The 20382-nt window shown below is 48.7% G+C and overlaps 1 protein-coding gene across 3 annotated transcripts in view; it reads right to left on the bottom strand.

Annotated features, from left to right (window-relative positions):
- Nucleotides 1–4517: 4517 nt before the first annotated feature.
- tmem37 (transmembrane protein 37) overlaps nucleotides 4518–20382 on the bottom strand; it is a 90682-nt gene continuing 74817 nt past the window's right edge. For 2 of the 3 annotated variants that reach the window (XM_072473169.1, XM_072473171.1), the window contains exon 2: nucleotides 4518–7622. In XM_072473169.1, coding sequence (XP_072329270.1) covers nucleotides 7050–7622 — 573 coding nt within the window. In that variant the 3' untranslated portion in view covers nucleotides 4518–7049. Of the gene's footprint in view, nucleotides 7623–11132; nucleotides 11467–20382 lie in introns of those variants that run through there. The other variant, XM_072473170.1, reaches the window with a different exon arrangement.

Genomic DNA, 20382 nt, shown 5'->3' with positions numbered 1-20382 from the left:
GTGGCCTTAAATAATGGGCGGGCTTTGTCCGCATACTGGGGGACTGGGCGTAATAGGAGAAAAATCCTAAGCACCTCTTCAGGGCCTTGGGACAGTGAGGGAGAGGGAGTTGTAGGAGGGGGCGCATATGGTCAGGGTCGGGCCCTAGGACCCCGTTTTCCACGACGTAGCCGAGGATGGCTAGCCTGGTTGTGCGGAAACGTATTTCTCCTTGTTGTAGGTGAGGTTGAGTTTTTGGACGGTTTGGCGAAATCCGTGGAGGTTGGCGGCGTGGTCCTGCTGATCATGGCCGCAGATGGTGACATTGTCCAAGTACGGAAACTTGACCCGCAGCCGTACTGGTCCACCATTCGGTCCATCGCTCGTTGGAACACCAAAATCCCGTTCGTGACGCCAAAGGGGACCCGGAAGAAATGGAAAAGGCGGCCGTCTGCCTCAAACGTCGTGCAGTGGCGGTCTTCCGGGCGGATTGGGAGCTGGTGGTATGCAGACTTCAGATCCACCATGGAGAACACGCGGTGGTGCACAATCTGATTTACAATGTCTGCAATCTGGGGAAGGGGGTACGCATCGAGTTGCGTAAATCGGTTAATGGTCTGGCTATAATCAACCACCATCCGGAACTTTTCCCCAGTCTTGACGACCACTACCTGAGCTCTCCAGGGCCTATTGCTGGCGTCTATGACCCCCTCCCACAAGAGACGCTGGACCTCGGACCTAATGAACGTCCTATCTTGCATGCTATACCGCCTGCTTCTGGTGGCAACTGGCTTGCAATCGGCGGTGAGGTTTGCGAAGAGGGGCGGGGGGGGGGGTCGGTTTTTAGGGTTGCGTGGCTGCATATGGTGAGCAGGGGCAGGGGCCCCCCCGAACTTAAGAGTTAGGCTCCTGAGGTTGCACTGGAAGTCGAGTCCCAAAAGGAGAGGGGCGCAGACGTCTGGAAGCACATCCAGTTGAAAATTAGTGTACTCAGCGCCCTGTATCGCTAGGGTTGCAGTAGTGCACCCTTGGATTTGAACCGAGTGCGACCCAGAGGCGAGGGAGATGGCTTGTTGCATCGCGAATATTGGGAGCAAGCAGCGTCTTACCATGTCCGGGTGAATGAAACTCTCTGTGCTCCCGGAGTCGAAAAGGCAAGGTGTCTCGTACCCGTCAACCCGGACGGCCATCATGGAGCTCCGGAGGTGCTTAGGTCGCGACTGGTCCAGGGTGACCGCGCTGAGGTGTGGGTAGTCGGCGGCGTGATCGGAGGTTCTGGGGCGGCCCCGCGATGGCTGCCCGTGTAGGTCGTACGCGTCGAGCGGCGTAGCAGATGGCGGCCCCCATGGATCACACGTGGCCGGCCGCGTGGGGGAGGATGGCCAAGATGGCGGTCCCCATGAGTCGCACATGTTATGCGGAGGCGGAGGCGGCAGACACGCTGCCACCTTGTGGGGTCTGCAGGCCTGTGAGTCTGTGGATCTGGCCTGTGAGTTCGAGTTCTTAGACCTGGCCAGGCAGACCTTGGCGAAATGTCCTTTTCGCCCGCAGCTGCTGCAGTTAGTGTTGCGGGCCGGGCAGTGCTGTCGGGGGTGTTGCGACTGGCCGCAAAAATAGCAGGGTAGCCCCCCATGATGGGCGGGCGGCCGCGCAGCACAGGCCTGGGGTAGTCTCTGGTCGGGGGGCCACGAGGGGGTTGCGTGGTCAGCCGGGAACGCAGTAAGACTCTGAAAAGCGACGTCCAGAGAGTAGCCAGTTTTACCGTGTCGTCCATGTTTTGGGCACCTTTTTCGAGCAGGCACTGTCTCACATAGTTCGATCGGACCCCCGCCACATAAACGTCCCAGACGGCGAGCTCCATGTGCTGAGTGGCCGTAACGCCCTGGTAGTTACAGTTGCGCGCGAGGGCTTTGAGGTCGCGTAGGTAATCATCTAGCGACTTCCCGGGGCGCTGGCGGCGAGTGGTGAAGACGTGTCGCGCGTAGACCTCGTTCACAGGCCGCGTTCGAGTAGTGCGAGGGCCTCTGTATAGGAAGCGGCTTTGTCAAGCTGGACAGAAATGCGATGGCTCACCCGTGCGTGGAGGAGGCTCAGCTTCTGTTCATCAGTAACAGATGGCGTAGACGACGCGGCGAGGTCGGGCCTTGAAGCGTCGAAGCCAATGTGAAAAAATGTCTTTCGCCGCCGCAGCCTGTGGATCGAGTCTGTCAGGTTTGAGAGCTGATTCCATAGTAGTATTTTAAGCTGATTAAATTGATGCAACCATCAATTCACTTGAAGACACGTGGAGAAGTAAACCGTGGTTTTAATCAGCTTATAACTGAGCCTGCCTGTGACCGGTACAATACTGAAGGCAGCCCCGCACGTCAGCTGCTCTTATATTTCCTCTAAAGGGGTGGAGCCATGGGCGGAGCCTGTGCATGCCCCAACATATCACCTGTGGGTGAAGCCACACAATGGCCCATAGGTGGAGCCCACAGAGTTAATAACACAACATAACATAATACAGTGCACTGGTGAATTATCAATAGTTATACATTCACCACACTGGATGGGAGTGTTTGCGGTCTTAGCCAGGATAGTAGAGGTGGAGGTGGACCCGAACCCTTTGGTGGCGCCATTTGTGGATTCAGAGAAGCCGGAGCTCATGGAGAGGAGGAAGGCCGATGTCTTGGCCTTCGCCTCTCTGATTGCACGGTGGCAAATTTTGCTGGAGTGGCGGTCGGCATCGCCACCGGTAGTAGCGGCTTGGTCGGGTGACCTGTACGACTTCCTGCGATTAGAAAAGATAAAATATGAGTTAAGGGGCTCTTCGGGGGGGGGGGGTTGAGGAAAGAAGACGGATGTTTGTGACCGTGTTTGAGGGGCTAGATTGGCAAATAAAAGACTTCCTCTGCCTAGACAATGTGACCATCTGCGGCCATGATCAACAGGGCCACGACGCTAACCTCGCTAAATTTCTCCGCACCGCCACTCTCCTCAACCTCACGTATAACAAGGAGAAGTGTGTGCTCCGCACAAACCGTTTAGCCATCCTCGGCTACGTGGTCCAGAACGGGGTTCTGGGGCCCGATCCCGACTGCATGCACCCCCTCATGGAGCACCCCCTCTTCCACTGCCCCAAGGCCCTCAAACGTTGCCTGGGGTTCTTCTCATATTACGCGCAGGCAGTGGGTCCCAAACTATACGGACAAGGCTCGCCCACTCATACAGTCCACTCATTTCCCCCTGACAGCTGAGGCCCAGCAGGCTTTCGTCCGGATCAGAGCTGATATTGCCAAAGCTGGAACGCACGCTGTAGACAAAACACTTCCTTTCCAAGTAGAAAGCGACGCATCGGACGTCGCCCTTGCTGCCACCCTCAACCAGGCAGGCAGCCCGTGGCTGTCTCTCCCGACTAGGTTGCCCAGCATTTGGGCATCGTAACCAATCGGATCTCTGCCCTCGATACCTTCTGGCAGACCCACAATCTGAAAATTCTGTCATCGGGACCGGTTTTCTTGGTCCTTGACTTTCCCCTTTAAGTTTCCTTGGCACTCTACCAATCTTTTAACTTCTGCTTCCAGGCCATGTAGACTACTTCAACTGCACTGCCCTCATCCACACTCTTGGTCACCTCCTGGAAACATTCAAACAAATTTGTTAGACTTTATCTCCCCCTGACAAAGCTAAGCTGACTATTCTTTTTAATCCTTGCCTCTCCAGAGATTAATTCTGTCCCTCAGGTTTTTTTCCAATAATTTCCCTACCATTAATGCTAGACTCACTGGCCTGTAATTACCTGGTTTATCACTACTTCCCTTCTTGAATAATGGCACCACATTAGCCGTCCTCCAGGCCTCTGACACCTCTCCTGAGCCCAGATAGGATTTGAAAATTTGCGTTAGAGCCCCTCCAATCTCCTCCCTTGCCTCACAGCAGCCTAGAATATATCTGGATCGGCGCAGTCGGGCAAAGGGCCTCTTTCTGTGCTGTAATGTTCTTTGTTCAAGTACCCTTTTAACAATATGATAAATATTAATTATTGGCAAACACCCATTTTTATGTTGGAAATTAACTACTACCATTGTAAATGGAGGTTTCTTCAGGTTTCAATTGTTGTTGGAAATTTTTTTAAATATTTTGTTTTTACGCTTCCTTTCTATCTCTTCCCCCACTCTTAATGCAATATTTTCCTCTCTTTACTTCTCTTTCTGTACTTGATTCGATGATTCGATGTTACAGGCACCCACTCTATATTTCCTTCTCTGTCTTTGCACTGTTCATGTCACAATCTTTCAATCAGATTGAGGAAATCACTCAGATTCCAGATGCTTCTTTTTCTTGCTACAATGTTATCAGTTTGTATTTTCAGCAACTTGCGACAGAAAAAAATGTAAAACTTAAATGTGCAAGTCTAACCAAAGGTAGATGCCTTTAGATGACTTGCATTAGGAAATTAAGGCCCAATGAAATGAGGCCCTAAAGCAAACCATTGGGATTTTATCTATAATCTGACATCTGTTTGATTGAAAAGTAATTATACAACCACACTGGTATGTCATATGGAAGACATTTTTAATTTGCAATTACAAACAGAACAAAACAATATGGCGAATTTGACAACCCGTTTTCAGGACTGTGGCATATGTTTAAGTTTGAATATGCAGCATCAAATAGCCCATTATAATAAGCATTGGAAGCCAAATTTTGTCATTATGCAAGTTTGATCAGGCAGAAACTGAACTAATAGTATCTGAAAAGTGCACAGCGCATCTAAATTAAGTTGTTTTTTTTTTGGTTTTTTTACATTAAAAAACTTACATTTCAGAAAAGAAAAAAAATGAAAACAATATAGATTGGGTTTCACAATAATGGAAATTCACTTCCACCAACACAAATCAATATAATAACTTGAATCATTTTGTGAATGGTTTTAAGTACAATAGAAATAATTCAGTATATCTGTTAATTTAGTTTAAATCCAAGCAAAAATGGAATAAGTTTGGTCAGGAAAGGTACAGCTATAATTTCATTGAGAGACTACAGAAATATTAATTTTGCACGGAACCATTGACAACAAAGGTCTTGGTGCACAGCATTATTAAAATATTTTAAGGCCTTCCTCAGTGCATTTGATGGGTTAGATCTGTTTCTGATTTTAAAATGGATAATACTGTCCAGTTGTCTGGATAAAGTAAAATTTTTCTTAAATGGCACTTCCATTGCTTTGCAAAAGTAACAGCAATATAAAACAAGCAAGTTATCTAACATGAAAATTTCATAAATGCTTATCATTTGAAATAATTATATTGCATGAGAATAATGTGCCTATTCCACTTTACCCTCCTTAAAAATCACATTAACACAATAACTGCCTCAAAGAGGTTTAATTTGATTCAGAAGCTGCTTATTTAAGTACAATATTATATTGCAAGTCTTGAATGCGATCACTTGCTTTTTAAACAATTATTTTTCTTGTATAAAAAACTGAAAATTGTCACGATGGCCTTTCCATGTGAATTTGTTTAGTTCTTAGTTATTGCATGAACTAATAAATGTCACTTTGTGTCTGTTGCCAGCTGTGCTGCTTATTAAAACTTATTGTTTTTGCTTTCTTCACGCAGCAGCCTCTCATCAAATATGTCTCATCAAATCAAGAATTTCCAGGAGGTGATGGGGAGAAATCAAATTACAAACTGTACAATAGCAGTTCAGTTTATAGTTATCAGCATTCCTGCTAAATTTGCATCGTCTTGGCCATAAACTACACTGATGAATTCCAATTAATTAAAAGCATTTGGACGGAATGCTCCAGTCCTTCCTGTCAGCAGGATTTTCCTGTCCCACCAAAAAGTCGACCCCCATTGCAATTCTCCGACAGTGGCGCAGGTGAGGAATGTAAATCACCATTGACGACGGAGGGCCAAGAAAATTGCTGCAGAATTCCTCCCGTAGCATTATTTCTTCCTCACATTATTGCAACCATCATTTTTTTTGCCCCTTAGAGTGGGCGTCATAGGAATAATTTTATGCATCTTCACTGCTCTTCCTGTGTCAGAACGCTTGAAAAACTCAGATACTGGTCGTCCACCTCGATTTCCCAACCATATAGAGCAATGCATATCTGAATGTCCACCAGGAATCATTCCCCACTGACAGCACAATATGATAAAATGCCCCTGTTCAGCATCAGTATCAAGCATTGCATGTCAGGTGAGATGCAGAGCAGAGTTCCCTCTGTTCTGTTCCAACAATATGCCTCAACACAATCTTGGATGAGCACCTGCATTGCTTCAATATTCATTCATCAAATTCTCATATCAATCAATAATCAAACTTCATAGAAATTACAATGCGGAAGGAGGCCATTTGGCCCAAGTCTTCAGCCAATTCAATGCTGACTACCAGACAGTTTTATGATCTGAGCCTATTCCCACCAAAATCGCTTCAAGAGTTTACACATTAATCAGAGTGTTTGCAGTAAAAGCATGGGAGACTTTCACCCAGAAGCCTTTGTCACATTTAAATCCAAATCCCAAAGGGGTAAAATCCAGTGTCGTAAGCCAGTTGCCATTTAATTCAGAACTGATCACATTAACAAAACTGAACTGTGCCGCTCTTATTCTTAAGCCAAGGCACTTTTGAATTTTGTGAATATGAAGACAGTAATGTTTCGCCTCCCCTCTGCCACACCATTATAGTGGATCATCTAGGTTTGGGTACAAGCAGCCAAATGGTTACTTTTATAAAAACACTGCAATGTTTCCAGAAATTAATGTCAGTGAGATTCTAAACGACAGGTGAAGTTATTCCTTAACCCCGCCACCAGTACAAAATAGCACACATAATTAGGTACTATGATGTTTTCCAATTCTGCATCAGAATCGTTGATCGTTTTAAACCTATTGAAAAATAGAACATAAAACTGCATTACAAAGTAGAGGGCATTTTCACTGAGATTCTAATAACTGCCAATGATAACAATACCCATTAGAGGTTTGAGATCCTTAGAATACCCACACTTCACATATACAGTCTCCAAGACCAAATTATTTTACATAAATGAAGAGCTAGTGGAAGAAAAAGCATCAAGCCTGGTCTACTGAATTATCTGAGGTTGTCATGCTGCACATGTGAAGACCACTAATACTATTGAGGAAAAAAAGAAAAGCTGCAATGAGCTCGCTCCAGTATGTTAAACTGATGCCTGTGAGGGTAATAAAGTTCCACAGCACAATGGCAAAGACCAGCACAACAACAGATGTCATGAAGAAAGCCAGGAGAATCAGCCCTGAGCCATACGCCCACTTGCGCCTGGAATAGGCATCCACACATATCTGAGAGGTGATGAGCATCTCCAGACCAAACATTGCCAGCACCACAGCAAAAGTGGCGATGATCCTGACAAAAACAAGAGCGGTGTATAACCCATCAACTTCAGCACCACTGAAATCTGTTGTACATTGAGGCTTGCGGTCATGCTCCAAAGTACAAAAATACCAAAGTCCAAATAGCTTCCGGTCTGCAACCAGCCAGTGCCTAGAGCACACGGAAATCACTGACAGAACAACCGCTATTGCTGTGCAGAGAATGATCAACGTCCTGATGAATGTGTCCAGGGCGGATTGACCAGCCTTCTTCCTCGGGAGCTCTTCTTGTGCCTAGAATGAAATTTGCATATTATTATGAAGTGTGAGACAGCTCATCACAATTCATCTTCAATGGTTTTTATTTTTTGCTTGCAGTTGTTAGATTTAGACAATAAGTTACATTCCACCACCCCACAGGGAGCTTTACACTCAAGTAGTGCATCCTGGAAAATGTTAATGGCCTGCAAAATCACAAACTCCATGCCTGTAATGCACCCTCTGCGGGATAGGCCCTCATGGCTATAAGCTCAATTAAGTGGTTCAGAGAGCAACACAAACCCTGACAGTGGAATGTCAGGTGACAGTGAAAGAAAGAGACAACATTGCGCCTGTACACAAAAAACTCATCTTAAATAACCATGTGAATTTTTTCAAACTGGAAACCGTCTGGAGTCCCTCATAATATTATGGGTATCTTATCAGGCCTGTTTGCAATTTGTTATGCCCATTTTAAAATGAACTATTTTTGCAATGACTGATGGAATTCTTGTAATTTCAGACAGCCCGAGGATGATATTTGTTCCTGGGTATAATCGGCTAGCTAGCAGCCAGTCAGGAGAGAGGCCTAGTGACGAGTCAGCTTTAAATGGCTAAGCAGCATTTCAATTCAGTAGGATGGATTCTCATTCAAACCTGACAGCAACAACAAAGAATGAAAGACGGGAGTGATATTTTGATCATCAAGGGGCCACAAGGGATCCAAGGGAATGATCTCTAGTGTAAGGGTAGCAGTCAGGCAAGTCCAGAGGCAAAGAAGGTTGCTTTGCTCCCGCTAGGTGACAGAGTTATAATCCCCTCTGCCCGATTGTTAATCATATGTTAATTGTATTTAACTGTATGCAGGTGATGGAGACTATCTGAGGATTCACTATATAAATAAGAACAGATTGAAATTGTGGTTGGATAAAGAGTGATATTTGGCTTCTTGGGCCTGTTCTGCCATTCAATTTGTTCATGGCTGATCTGTATTTCAAACTTCCACTTGCTCCAGAACCTCCTGATACCCTTACCTGACAAAAGCTTTTGGACAACGTAAATTCTAGATTTCTACCGACCCATGTGTGAATAAATGCTCCCCGTTTTCAGTCCTGCATGGCCTGGCTTAAATTTTAAGATGTCTCGGCATAACCTGAAAATGGACAAAATGTCTCAGCCCCACCCCTGGGGCAGAACTGGAATCAGGCCAGGGTTTAATCATGCGCGGTACATGAGGCAGCTGGCCACTTAAATTACCAGCAGCCTCCACTGAAGTGGTATTTTTGAACTGGAGCTGTGCGAATCCCAGACTGCATAGATCAAGACCAGGTAAGAGGTTGGCTGAACTTCGTGATCTTTGGATAACAAGGGTATCCCTTTGAAGAGGGAAGGTACCCGTTTGGATAGGACCCCAAGACACCTTTTGGAGAAGCAGGGCACCCTTTGGGAGAGGTACGGCAGCCTGTGGGAGAGGTAATGTTCCCTTTGGGGTAGATAGGGCTGCATAGTGGTTAGCACAATTGCTTCACAGCTCCAGGGTCCCAGGTCTGATTCCCGGCTTGGGTCACTGTCCGTGCGGAGTCTGCACGTTCTTCCCGTGTGTGCGTGGGTTTCCTCCGGGTGCTCTGGTTTCCTCCCACAGTCCAAAGATGTGCAGGTTAGGTGGATTGGCCACGCTAAATTGCCCTTAGTGTCCAAAATTGCCCTTAGTGTTGGGTGCGGTTACTGGGTCATGGGGATAGGGTGGGGGTGTGGGCTTGGGTAGGGTGCTCTTTCCAAGAGCCGGTGCAGACTCGATTGGCCGAATGGCCTCCTTCTGCACTGTAAATTCTATAATAAGGCACCTTTTGAAATCATTAGAAATAAACATAATTATTGACTTTTACACACAAATTCATAAGAACGGTCAAGCTGTCAAGCAGCTGTCAATTAATTATCATGTAGTCTGGGAACTGTCAAGCTGCCAAAGAATACTAGATGAGTTGACATGGAAGGGATAAGGACAAAAGGTGGTGGATGGGATGTAGAAGGTGGCATGAGTTGGTACTAAGTTGGGATACTGAATGTGGGGCCATGGGGCGTGGATTGAGGGAAATGATCTAGCAGAGGGTGTATGAGTGGTCATGGGGGTGGGTAAAGGGAGTATGGGTTGGCAAAATTGTATGGATGGGGCATAGGGAGTGTGTGGGGGTGAGGGTGGGATATGAAGGAATTATTCCCCTAATTTAAACACAGTGCTAGAATACTGAGGCAGGCCTTGCACCCAGCCCGCTTCTGTAAATGGCATCTTCTGTGCTCATTGTGGTCACTTGCTCCAACTTCCCGTATCTTGCTTCTCCCCCCTGCAAACCAAAAGTCCAACCAGCAGGCTGGCTGAACCGGGAGAGCTCCTGGCTCTGTGAATGTGGTCCAGAATAGAAAATTTGGGAACTGTCTCTGAATTTTGGGTTTCCTCACTGTAGAAACATAGAGGGCACAATTCTGCCAAAAGATTTCCAAGCGTGGGGGTGGCATGTTGGTGCAGTGGTTAGCACTGCTGCCTCATGGTGCCGAGGACCCGGATTCGATTCCAGCTCCGGTCACTGTCCGTGTGGTGTTTGCACATTCTCCCCGTGCCTGCATGGGCCTCACCCCCACAACCCAAAGATGTGCAGGGTAGGTGAATTGGACATGCTAATTTGCCCCTTAATTGAAAAAAAGAATTGGATATACTTAATTTTTTAAAAAAATTCCAAGTGTGGTCGCCAGTGGGAAACGAGGTGTGATTCCTGCTGGGTCAATCGGTGCGATCCAGGTCACTATCCCCCAAACTTATCAATTCTTTTGGAGCCAGGGATGATTCATGCCGCAAGTGTGATGTGGGACGATTACGATCCCAGACAAGACCCCAACAGTGGCTAGGATACTGGGCCGAAACCAAAATATTTTAATTTATTTGTAAGGCTGTGTGGGAAGAATGATTAGCCCCAGGAGAGAATGCATGAAGAATTAGGATTTGGTTATTTTTAAAACAAAACTTTATTATGGATACAATATTAAACCTTTAAACTTCACACCCAAAAGTAAGAGCTGACAATTACGCTTAAACACAACTACTCAATTTCACATTAAACAGCAAGAAAAGAAACATACAGATCTCAATCCATCTTACTGTGGGAGAATTGTGGGCTCAGCATCAGGCATCTCAGAATTCAATTCCTCTCTCCAAAGTTTCTCCACAAAACTGCCTCTCTCCACAGCTTTTTCCAAAAATTGCCTCTCTCCACAGCTTTTTCCAAAAATTGCCTCTCTCCACAGCTTTCTCCAGAAACTGCCTCTTTCCACAGCTTTCAAACTGTCTCTCTTCATTCCCTGGCTTCCCCCAGCAATTACTTCATCTCCCCAAGATGGAAAACAAATTATCTCTGCAGACTGCGCAGCTCATTAACTCCCCAGGGACTTTCCCAGTCAAATCATAGTTCATTAGCCCAGACTGAAAAGCACATTCCTTTGTTCATTTCACCTTCTGGCTGCAAAGAACCCCCTGGACCTGCAAAACAGACTTACTTTAAAAAAAAACATGACCATTGCAGTCGGAAGCATCGGAAACTGCTTTGCACCGGGCGCAAATCCTGTTTTGGGCCTCTCCCGGAATTCTCCTGACAGTGGTATTTGTGCCGGGCATAACGCAGCCAGAGAGTCGTCTCAAGAACGGTCGTGGAAGGAAGCCATTTGTCCCACTGACTCCATGTTGACTCACTGCAGGAACAATTTAGCTAGTTCCACTGCCCAACTCTTTCCACATACCACTACAACTGCCTTCCCTTCAAATGCTCAACCAATTTCCTTTTGGAATTTTCCCACAATTATATCTGCAGGCAACCTACAAAACTTGAGGGTTAAGAGGTCATGCTCAGATCCAAAAGCCATTCACTTATCCATATACTCTGCTTCCTGTTAGCTATACAATCCTGTATCCATGCTAATATGTTACCCCTACACCATGATCTCTCATCTTGTATAGTAACCTTTGATATTGTACCTTTTGGAAATCTAAGTACACCACATCTATAGGTTCCCCTTTATCCACCTTGCTTGTTACTTCCTCAAACATCTCCAATAAATTAAACATGATTTCCCTTTCACAAAGCCATTTTGACTCTGCAGTTTGTAAGTTTCCTGCTATAGCCTTCTCATTAAAGGATTCTAGAAATTGTCCGATGATAGATGTTAGGCTAACTGAACTGCAATTTCCTGCTTTCGGTTTCCTTCCTTGCTTGAATAAAAGAGTTACATTTGCTATTTTCCGTCCAATTGCACCCTTCCAGAACCTAAGCAATTTTGGAAGATTATAACCAATTCATCTACTATCTCCTCAGATACTTCTTTTATAGAATACAGGCCATCCGATCATGGGGACTTGTCAGCCTTTAGGTCTAATGGGTTAATTGTGGACCACTGCTAAGAAACCTATTGTCACTACTGCTGTACAATTGGTGAGCGACTGATGGTGGAAGCAAGAGGCAAAGCAAAATTGTACCCTGCCTCATTTCAATACATGTGACAAACTGCCTGCCCACTTTGCACCATTAATTGGCAGCTCTCCAATTTGTGCGAGCTGGTTGGAATAGGGTGTCAGTGAGGCCATTTAAAGGAAGGTCCACATTGCTGCTGTGAGCTGATTTATCTTTAGAAGAATAAAGATAGAAAGCAAATGTAATGGAGGATGGTTCCCCCATCAAGGAGATCACCAGGAGGAGGAAGTTAACTATTCCATGATGATAAAAACAAAAATACTGCGAATATTGGAAATCTGAAATAAAAACAAAATGCTGGAAAAACGCAGGTCTGACAGCATCTGTGGAGAGAGAAGCAGAGTTAATGTTTCTAGTCCGTATGACTCCTCTTCAGTCATTGCCTCCCAATTGCAGAGAAATATCGTAGAATCTACAGTGCAGAAGGAGGCCATTCGGCCCATCGAGTCTGCACCGGCTCTTAGAAAGAGCATCCCACCCAAGGTCCACACTCCACCCTAACCCCATAACCCAGTAACCCACCCAACACTAAGGGCAATTTTGTACACTATGGGCAATTTAGCATGGCCAATCCACCTAACCTGCACATTTTTGGACTGTGGGAGGAAACCGGAGCACCCGGAGGAAACCCACGCACACACGGGGAGAACGTGCAGACTCCGCACAGTGACCCAAACCGGGAATCGAACCTGGGACCCTGGAGCTGTGAAGCAATTGTGCTATCCACAATGCTACCATGCTGCCTGTCTGTGACAATAATGATCAGTGCTGCCACAGCATCGTATCCAGGACCTGGGCATCATATCATTCCTGTTCTCCCACAGAGAAGTATGAGCACCCAGTCTGTGTCACTGTCATGAGTCTATCTCAAGGTGATAGTGCACCTGTTTCCCTAACAGCCTCTGAACCAGCACAGATGCCAACCAGCTGGGCAAGACTTCCCCAGTCAATACTGAGATAATGTTATCTGCAGCGGGGCTCTGTAGGATTGTAGGGTCATGGCTCCCATGAGGTGCTCCACCATTGCGTTCCCAAGTGTCCTCAGTAGAAATCTAGCAGCCTCCCACCACCACCCCCCTCCCCCACACTGTAACCATTGGAGAAGCACCTCGTAGGAAAACCAAAATTAACAATTGAGCACAGATGATTGGGTAGGATCCTGGTGAAAATGAAGGAGAAATTTAGGTAACACCCTTTCACTACCTCCCACTATCTAATTTGGAATTTGTTTCTTTTTGCCACTTGAACATGGTATTGGAAACAACGCCCAGAACCTCGAAGTTTCCTGCCACATGCAGCAGGTGGTGGTTCTGGAACGTAATGGCAAAGGAAAGGAATTCACCCATTTAAGGGAGATGTTCTCATAGCAGCTTCCTTCCCCCACCCCCAACACCCATCTACTTACAATGTTGAGCTCAGCAGATTGCTGGATGCACATTCTTTTTTTTTTGAATATAAAGTGCCTAATTCTTTTTTTCCAATTAAGGGGCAATTTAGCGTGGTCAATCCACTTACCTTGCACATCTTTTGGGTTGTGAGGGTGAGATCCACGCAGACACGGGGAGAATGTGCAAACTCCCGGACAGTGACTCGGGGCTGGGATCGAACCTGGGTTCTCGGTGCCGTGAGGCAGCAGAGCTAATCACTGCGCTACCGTGCCGCCCACTATATGCAAATTCTTATGTATTTCTATGGTTCCATATGTATAGAATTATTAGCCATATGATAGTATTAAATATGTTTTTGTATTATGATTCTGTCATGTGTGGTAGAACAATGAGGTATTATTGGAATAAGAATCAAGATTACCTTCTTATCATGAAAGAACTCCATCACATTGACATAAGAAAGTTTGATTCTACACCATGTGATTTTTATAAGCTTTCCAAGATAGAGTTCAAGAAATCAACAATTATTCAAACATTGAATTTTATTTTCAAACCATATGGTCTGACTCACTTCCTGTTTCTGCTTTCATGGATTGTATTGTTTGCAATTGAAATTGAGGTTTCTATTATATTCATACAGAAGATAATCAAACATGACAATATTGAAACAAATGCGTGTGGCTGTCAGTTTGAACAATATACACTTGCTTTGAAACAGGACTGAGGCACTGAATCCACCTCCATGGAGGAGGGGTCCTTTATGTGTAGTGGGGGGTGGACAGGAGAGAACCTCGATGACAGCAGCACGGGGGTGGGAAAGAGGGGAGAGCTCCAAAGACAGAACGGGGGTGGGGGGTGGGAATGATGCCCCAATGCTTGGGTATCTCTGTGGTGGTGAGGTGGGGTGACGGGGCCTTATACGTAACTTTGGGAGCAGGAAAGGGCACCCCGATTTCAGAACCACATCTTTGCCGGCATGTTTAGGCCCCCCCACCCAGCTTGCTGTGTGACTCTTGCCAGCATTCTGTGTGCTGTTTAATCAGGCACAGCTTTTCTCGCCTGAACCAGCATTCTGTGCAATTTTGGGAGTCTATTAATGCAAGTCATTGGAATAAGAGCACTTGCGGTGAAGTCAGGATTCCCAAACTATGGGTGGAATATTGTCAGCACAGCTGAGACAGATGACGGATCCAAAAGATGGGGGCAACACCCCTCGGCAATTTCGGAAACTCCCCAGCCGCATTTTTCAGCTGACGAGCCACTGAATAATTCCCGTCAGGACTCCTGTTCCTTAAGGACAGGCACCTGCCCCAAGTCCTGCCAGCCAATCAGAGGGCATGCAGTTCAGCAGCAGCAACAGGAGTGGTGCCCACTATAGGGGCAGCACCCAGAAGAGTGGATGCCCTGGGAGCAGACTGCCTTTGCAACCAGTAAGTGGGGTCTGGGGTCACCAGGGTTGGTCAGGTAGGCTTCGCTGAGGAAAATGGGTGCTGGTGAGGGCAGGAGGCAGTTGCCCATTAGACCATTCAATGGACCCCACATCCTGAGCCCACAGGGAAGCTGCCAGGGTTCACCAATCTTCCCACACAGTGGAGGGTCCACTTGCCACAGATAAAATGCTACTGGTGCTACTGGAAGAAAAGATGTTAATTGTCCATATAGTTTAGATCCCAGAGTATTCATTCCCAGCCCATCTCTCATAAGCCTGTGAAATCCTGGTCAATTATCAGTACCTTTTTATGAAATGGGATAGAGTAAAAGAGGTTGTCATACATTAGAAACTGTAATCATCAAACACCCAATCCTGTTCATGGTTTATGCTATTTTCCTTTATTGAGACCTTTAAACAGCTCACTAAAAAATACTATCAATTCCTTTAGATGATTGATGTGTCAGAAAAACATGCTCCAACAATTCAGGAATGAAAGCCCTCATAGCTGCATTGGAATTCATCCCTTATAAATATCCTAGGTAAGAAATCAAAGTCAACTCCCTGACATGAAGTGTGAGTATCAATAACAGCAGAGACTGGAATTTGAAACAACGCTCTCAATTAAGGATCTAATCTTCTAGTATTGTTTATGTTGGCAATATGGCAGATATAATAAATATGTATTCGGAACTTGGTAAATGACATGGAAAGGTGAAGCAGTCAAAAAGATAATAATGACATTTTACATGAGGTTTCATGCAAATGTTGATACAGAAAAATATGTTTGAATAGAAGTAGCCATTTATTAGGAATTTTTCATGGCAGCGTTTAACACACTGACAACTCAGGGATGGGTTTTAGAATTCCTCCAAAACTGAGGTGCTAAAAGCATCTCTCTGCTGACCATAAGGATCTGTGTGAACTGGATCGGTTAAATCCTAATACATCCCATTCAGTGTGTATGACTATGACACTAAACTGCCCACAAAAAGGCACAAATGAGCAATCTCACGCAGAGGAATCAAAGCCTGAGGTGGGAAATCGAAATGCTTCAAATGGTGCGGTTGGTATTCTTTTCTGAGAATTAGGATGGAAAGGTAGATTTCTATTGGTTCTGCTAAATCTTGTTTTATATGATACATATATAAGATATTTAGGTTATAAAAGAGGAGAGATTTGGTACAATTTACTGAAAGCTCCTTATTCTGCTGCTGGTAAACCTATTATTCTTTTGTGTTCTTGATTTACAGGTAATGTTTTAAACCCACATGTCAGAGAACGTTTCTGGTCTTCTTCAAAAATACGATATTTAAGGCCATGACAGAGAATTAAGAGATTCAACGCCAAAATGACACGTCTGCACTGAAACAAATGGCTTCAACATAGCAGAGAAAAATACGGAGTTGAAAAGATAAGAGAAGTGAAGGACAATAAAAACAGATTTTGGTTATGTCAAGATGAAATAAAATGAGGGAAGGAGTAAGGTCACTTGGGATTGGGTGAGGATATGACAACTGGTACTGCACTGGCTACACAGTGCTAAATACACATTTTGCCCCACTCTTAATCGAAGAGGAGACTGGTCATTTGTTTGAATAGTTAATTCCTTTGAAAATCAAAGCAAATTGAAACAGGAAGTTGATAACTCAGAGGAATGAGCTAATAAGTGACAGATGGAAATCAATGTCAGCGAATGTGAAATTATGCATTTTAGTTAAAAAAAACAATAATTACACCTTAATATGAAACAGGCTTGTCCTTATTCTTTTGTAGGATGCGGGCACCATTGGCAACACGTAATTACCTATCTCTAATTGTACTGAGTGGCTTGTTGAGCCATTTCAGAATGCAGTTAAAAGTCAACCACACTGCTGTGGGTCTGGAGGCCCATATAGGCCACAGCAGGTAAGAGTGGCAGATTTCCTTTCCTATAGAAAATGTAAAGGACATTAGTGAACCAGATGGGCTTTTACACCAATCGATGGTGGCTTCATGTTACCATTACGGGGACTATTTTACAGTTCCAGATTCATTTATTAATTCAAATACCACAAGCTGCCATGGTGGGATTTGTCCCCAGAGTTCTCATCTGGGCCTCTCTCTCCATTGCTAGCCCAGTGACATTACCACAATGCCGCCGTCACCCCAGCTGCCTCACTGCTGTGGGAAAGCAAAACGACTTGGGGTTATGGGTTCACAAAACATTAAAAAGCATTTTGCGTCAATACAAATGTAAATTATAGGGGCTAGATTTCATGGGGTTCTGTGGTCCTTGTCCTGCTGGTGAAAAGAAATCAGGAGAAACCCATCCAGGAGACGAATGGTTGCCCCACAACTAGTAATGGACAGGGAGTAGGACGTCCGCTGATCAGAGAAAGGGGGCGTCATTCTCCGACCCCCCGCCGGGTCGGAGAATGGCCGTTGGCCGCCGTGAATCCCGCCCCCACCGAAGTCTCCGAAGGGAGAAAAGTCGGCGGGGCGTTAATGGGGCCACTGCCGCGGATAATGTCACGGGTCTGCGCAAGGCAGCCGATTTTCGGCCTGCCGATAGTCTCCCTTCCGGATGGGCCGAAGTCCCGTCGACATGATGACCGTTCACGTCGACGTGAATTAAACCTCCTTTTCATCGGCGTGACCCGGTGCTCCAGGCTCACGCCGACCAGCGAGGAGGTGAGTGACGGCCTGGGGGGTTGGCTCTGGGCAGGAAATGGCGTTGCCGCAGACTGATTGCGTGAGGAGAGGTGTGTCTCGGCTTGTGTGTGTGTGTGTGTGTGTGTGTGTGTGTGTGTGTGTGTGTGTGTGTGCGTGCGGCGGGGGGGGGGGGGGGGGGGGTTAGAGTAGGCTGGGCTCCGGGGGAGTGCCGGGAGGGGGTCCGTGCTGGGGTGGAGGTTGGGGGTCGGGGGGGGTCCGTGATGGGGTGGAGGTTGGGGGTTGGGGTCCGTGCTGGGGTGGAGGTTGGGGGGGGGGGTCCGTGCTGGGGTGGAGGTTGGGGGTTGGGTCCGTGCTGGGGTGGAGGTTGGGGGGGGGGGGGTCCGTGCTGGGGTGGAGGTTGGGGGGGGGTCCGTGCTGGGGTGGAGGTTGGGGGGGGGGGTCCGTGCTGGGGTGGAGGTTGGGGGGGGGGGGTCCGTGCTGGGGTGGAGGTTGGGGGGGGGGGTCCGTGCTGGGGTGGAGGTTGGGGGAGGGGGTTCTGTGCTGGGGTGGAGGTTGGGGGTTGGGGGGGGTCCGTGCTGGGGGGGAGGTTGGGGGTTGGGGAGGAGGTCCATGCCGGGGTGGAGGTTGTGGGGTGGAGGTTGGGGGGTGGGGTCCGTGCCGGGGTGGAGGTTGGGGGGGGGGGGGGGTCCGTGCTGGGGTGGAGGTTGGGGGTTGGGGAGGGGGTCCGTGCCGGGGTGGAGGTTGGGGGTTGGGGAGGGGGTCCGTGCCGGGGTGGAGGTTGGGAGGTGGAGGTTGGGGGGTGGGGTCCGTGCCGGGGTGGAGGTTGGGGGGGGGGGGGGGTCCGTGCTGGGGTGGAGGTTGGGGGTTGGGGAGGGGGTCCGTGCCGGGGTGGAGGTTGGGGGGTGGAGTCCGTGCCGGGGTGGAGGTTGGGGGTTGTGGGGGGTCCGTGCTGGGGTGGAGGTTGGGGTTTGGGGAGGGGGTCCGTGCCGGGGTGGAGGTTGGGGGGGGGGGGTCCGTGCTGGGGTGGAGGTTGGGGGTTGGGGAGGGGGTCCGTGCCGGGGTGGAGGTTGGGGGGTGGAGGTTGGGGGGTGGGGTCCGTGTTGGGGGGGGGGGGGGTCCGTGCTGGGGTGGAGGTTGGGGGGGGGGGGGTCCGTGCTGGGGTGGAGGTTGGGGGTTGGGGAGGGGGTCCGTGCCGGGGTGGAGGTTGGGGGGTGGAGTCCGTGCCGGGGTGGAGGTTGGGGCGGGGGGGGGGGGGGTCCGTGCTGGGGTGGAGGTTGGGGGTTGGGGAGGGGGTCCGTGCCGGGGTGGGTGATGGGAGGGCAAATTAGTTGGTCCACCTGGCCAGGTGCCAGCCTCCAACAGTTGGACCCATGCGGTCCATGCCACCTGGCTGGGGGGAGGAGGGGATATGGGCAATGACGACATGTCGTCGTTCCCCTCCCCCCCCACCAGGCCGTCATGTTTTCAGACCATCCAGCGATGTTGGCCGCCGTGGTGGCAGCCGCTCATGTCTATGTTGCCCTGGATGAGGAGGAGGAGGAGGAGGAGGAGGAAGAGCGTGCCAGAGAGGCGGCGCAGGCTGCCGCAGAGGGGCAGACGGCAGCCGCCCAGGCTGGAGGGACACCTGACCGACAGGACGAGGAGGGGGAGGAGGACGTCGCGGCCCCACGGCAACGGAGGCACCCGAGGGCGCCCCGTGTGTACCGGCCCCGGCAGTCATACCAGGACCTCACGGACCGGGAATGCAGGAGGAGACTCCGGATGAGCCGGGAAACCGTGGCACACATCTGCCACCTGCTGGCACACCTGTCACCGCGTGGCACTGGCGGGGAACACCCTCTCCCCGTGTCCGTCAAGGTTACGGTGGCCCTGAACTTTTATGCAACGGGGTCATTCCAGGCACCGAGTGGGGACCTGTCCGGCATATCGCAGACATCGGTGCATCCGGGCAGTGACAGATGCCCTTTATGCCATGGCGCACCGCTACATCCGCTTCCCCGTATTCATGTATTTGTCAAGATGCCCCTTAAATGTCAAGATGCCCGGGCCGTGGGCTTCTCTGCCGTTGCCGGGTTTCCCCATGGTCCAGGGCGCGATCGATGGGATGCACGTCGCGGTGCGGCCACCTGCAGATAACAGGGCCGTGTTCGCTAATAGGAAGGGGACCTATTCGATGAACGTACAGGTGGTCTGCGACCACCGCATGATGATCCTGCACGTCTGCGCCCGTCACCCAGGCAGTGTACACGACTCATTCGTGTTGTCGCGGTCATCCATCCCCGGCATGTACGAGGGACGCCATCCCCGGCTGAGGGGCTGGTTGCTGGGCGTGGCTGATGACGCCTATATGGAGGCCACGCAATGAGGCGGAGAACCGCTACAATGATGCCCATGTAGCGACAAGGGGAGTGATCGAGAGGTGCTTTGGCGTGCTGAAGATGCGTTTCAGGTGCCTGGACCTCTCTGGGGGCGCCCTCCAGTATCGGTCAGATAGGGTCGGCCGCATCATTGTGGTGTGCTGCGTCCTGCACAACATAGCCCAGCAGAGGGGCAATGTGGCGCAGGCAGAGGAGGGCGGAGTGGAGGAGCAGCAGGAAGAGGCGCAGTCCTCCCCAGATGAGGGGGATGGGGGCAATGGTCAGGGCAGACGGGGTAGACACAGGCGGGTGGCTGTCCACCGTTACCAGCTGGCCCAGCGGGCACGGGACAGACTGATAGACGCCCGCTTCACTGACTAGATGGGCGTGGGAATCGGGTAGTATGGCCACAAACCGCACACCATGGCAACAGCCGACCACCCACACCCCCCA

The sequence above is a fragment of the Scyliorhinus torazame genome, chromosome 2 (genome assembly GCF_047496885.1).
Source record: "Scyliorhinus torazame isolate Kashiwa2021f chromosome 2, sScyTor2.1, whole genome shotgun sequence".
Lineage (NCBI taxonomy): Eukaryota > Metazoa > Chordata > Chondrichthyes > Carcharhiniformes > Scyliorhinidae > Scyliorhinus > Scyliorhinus torazame.
This window is presented reverse-complemented; position numbering and strand designations above follow the sequence as displayed.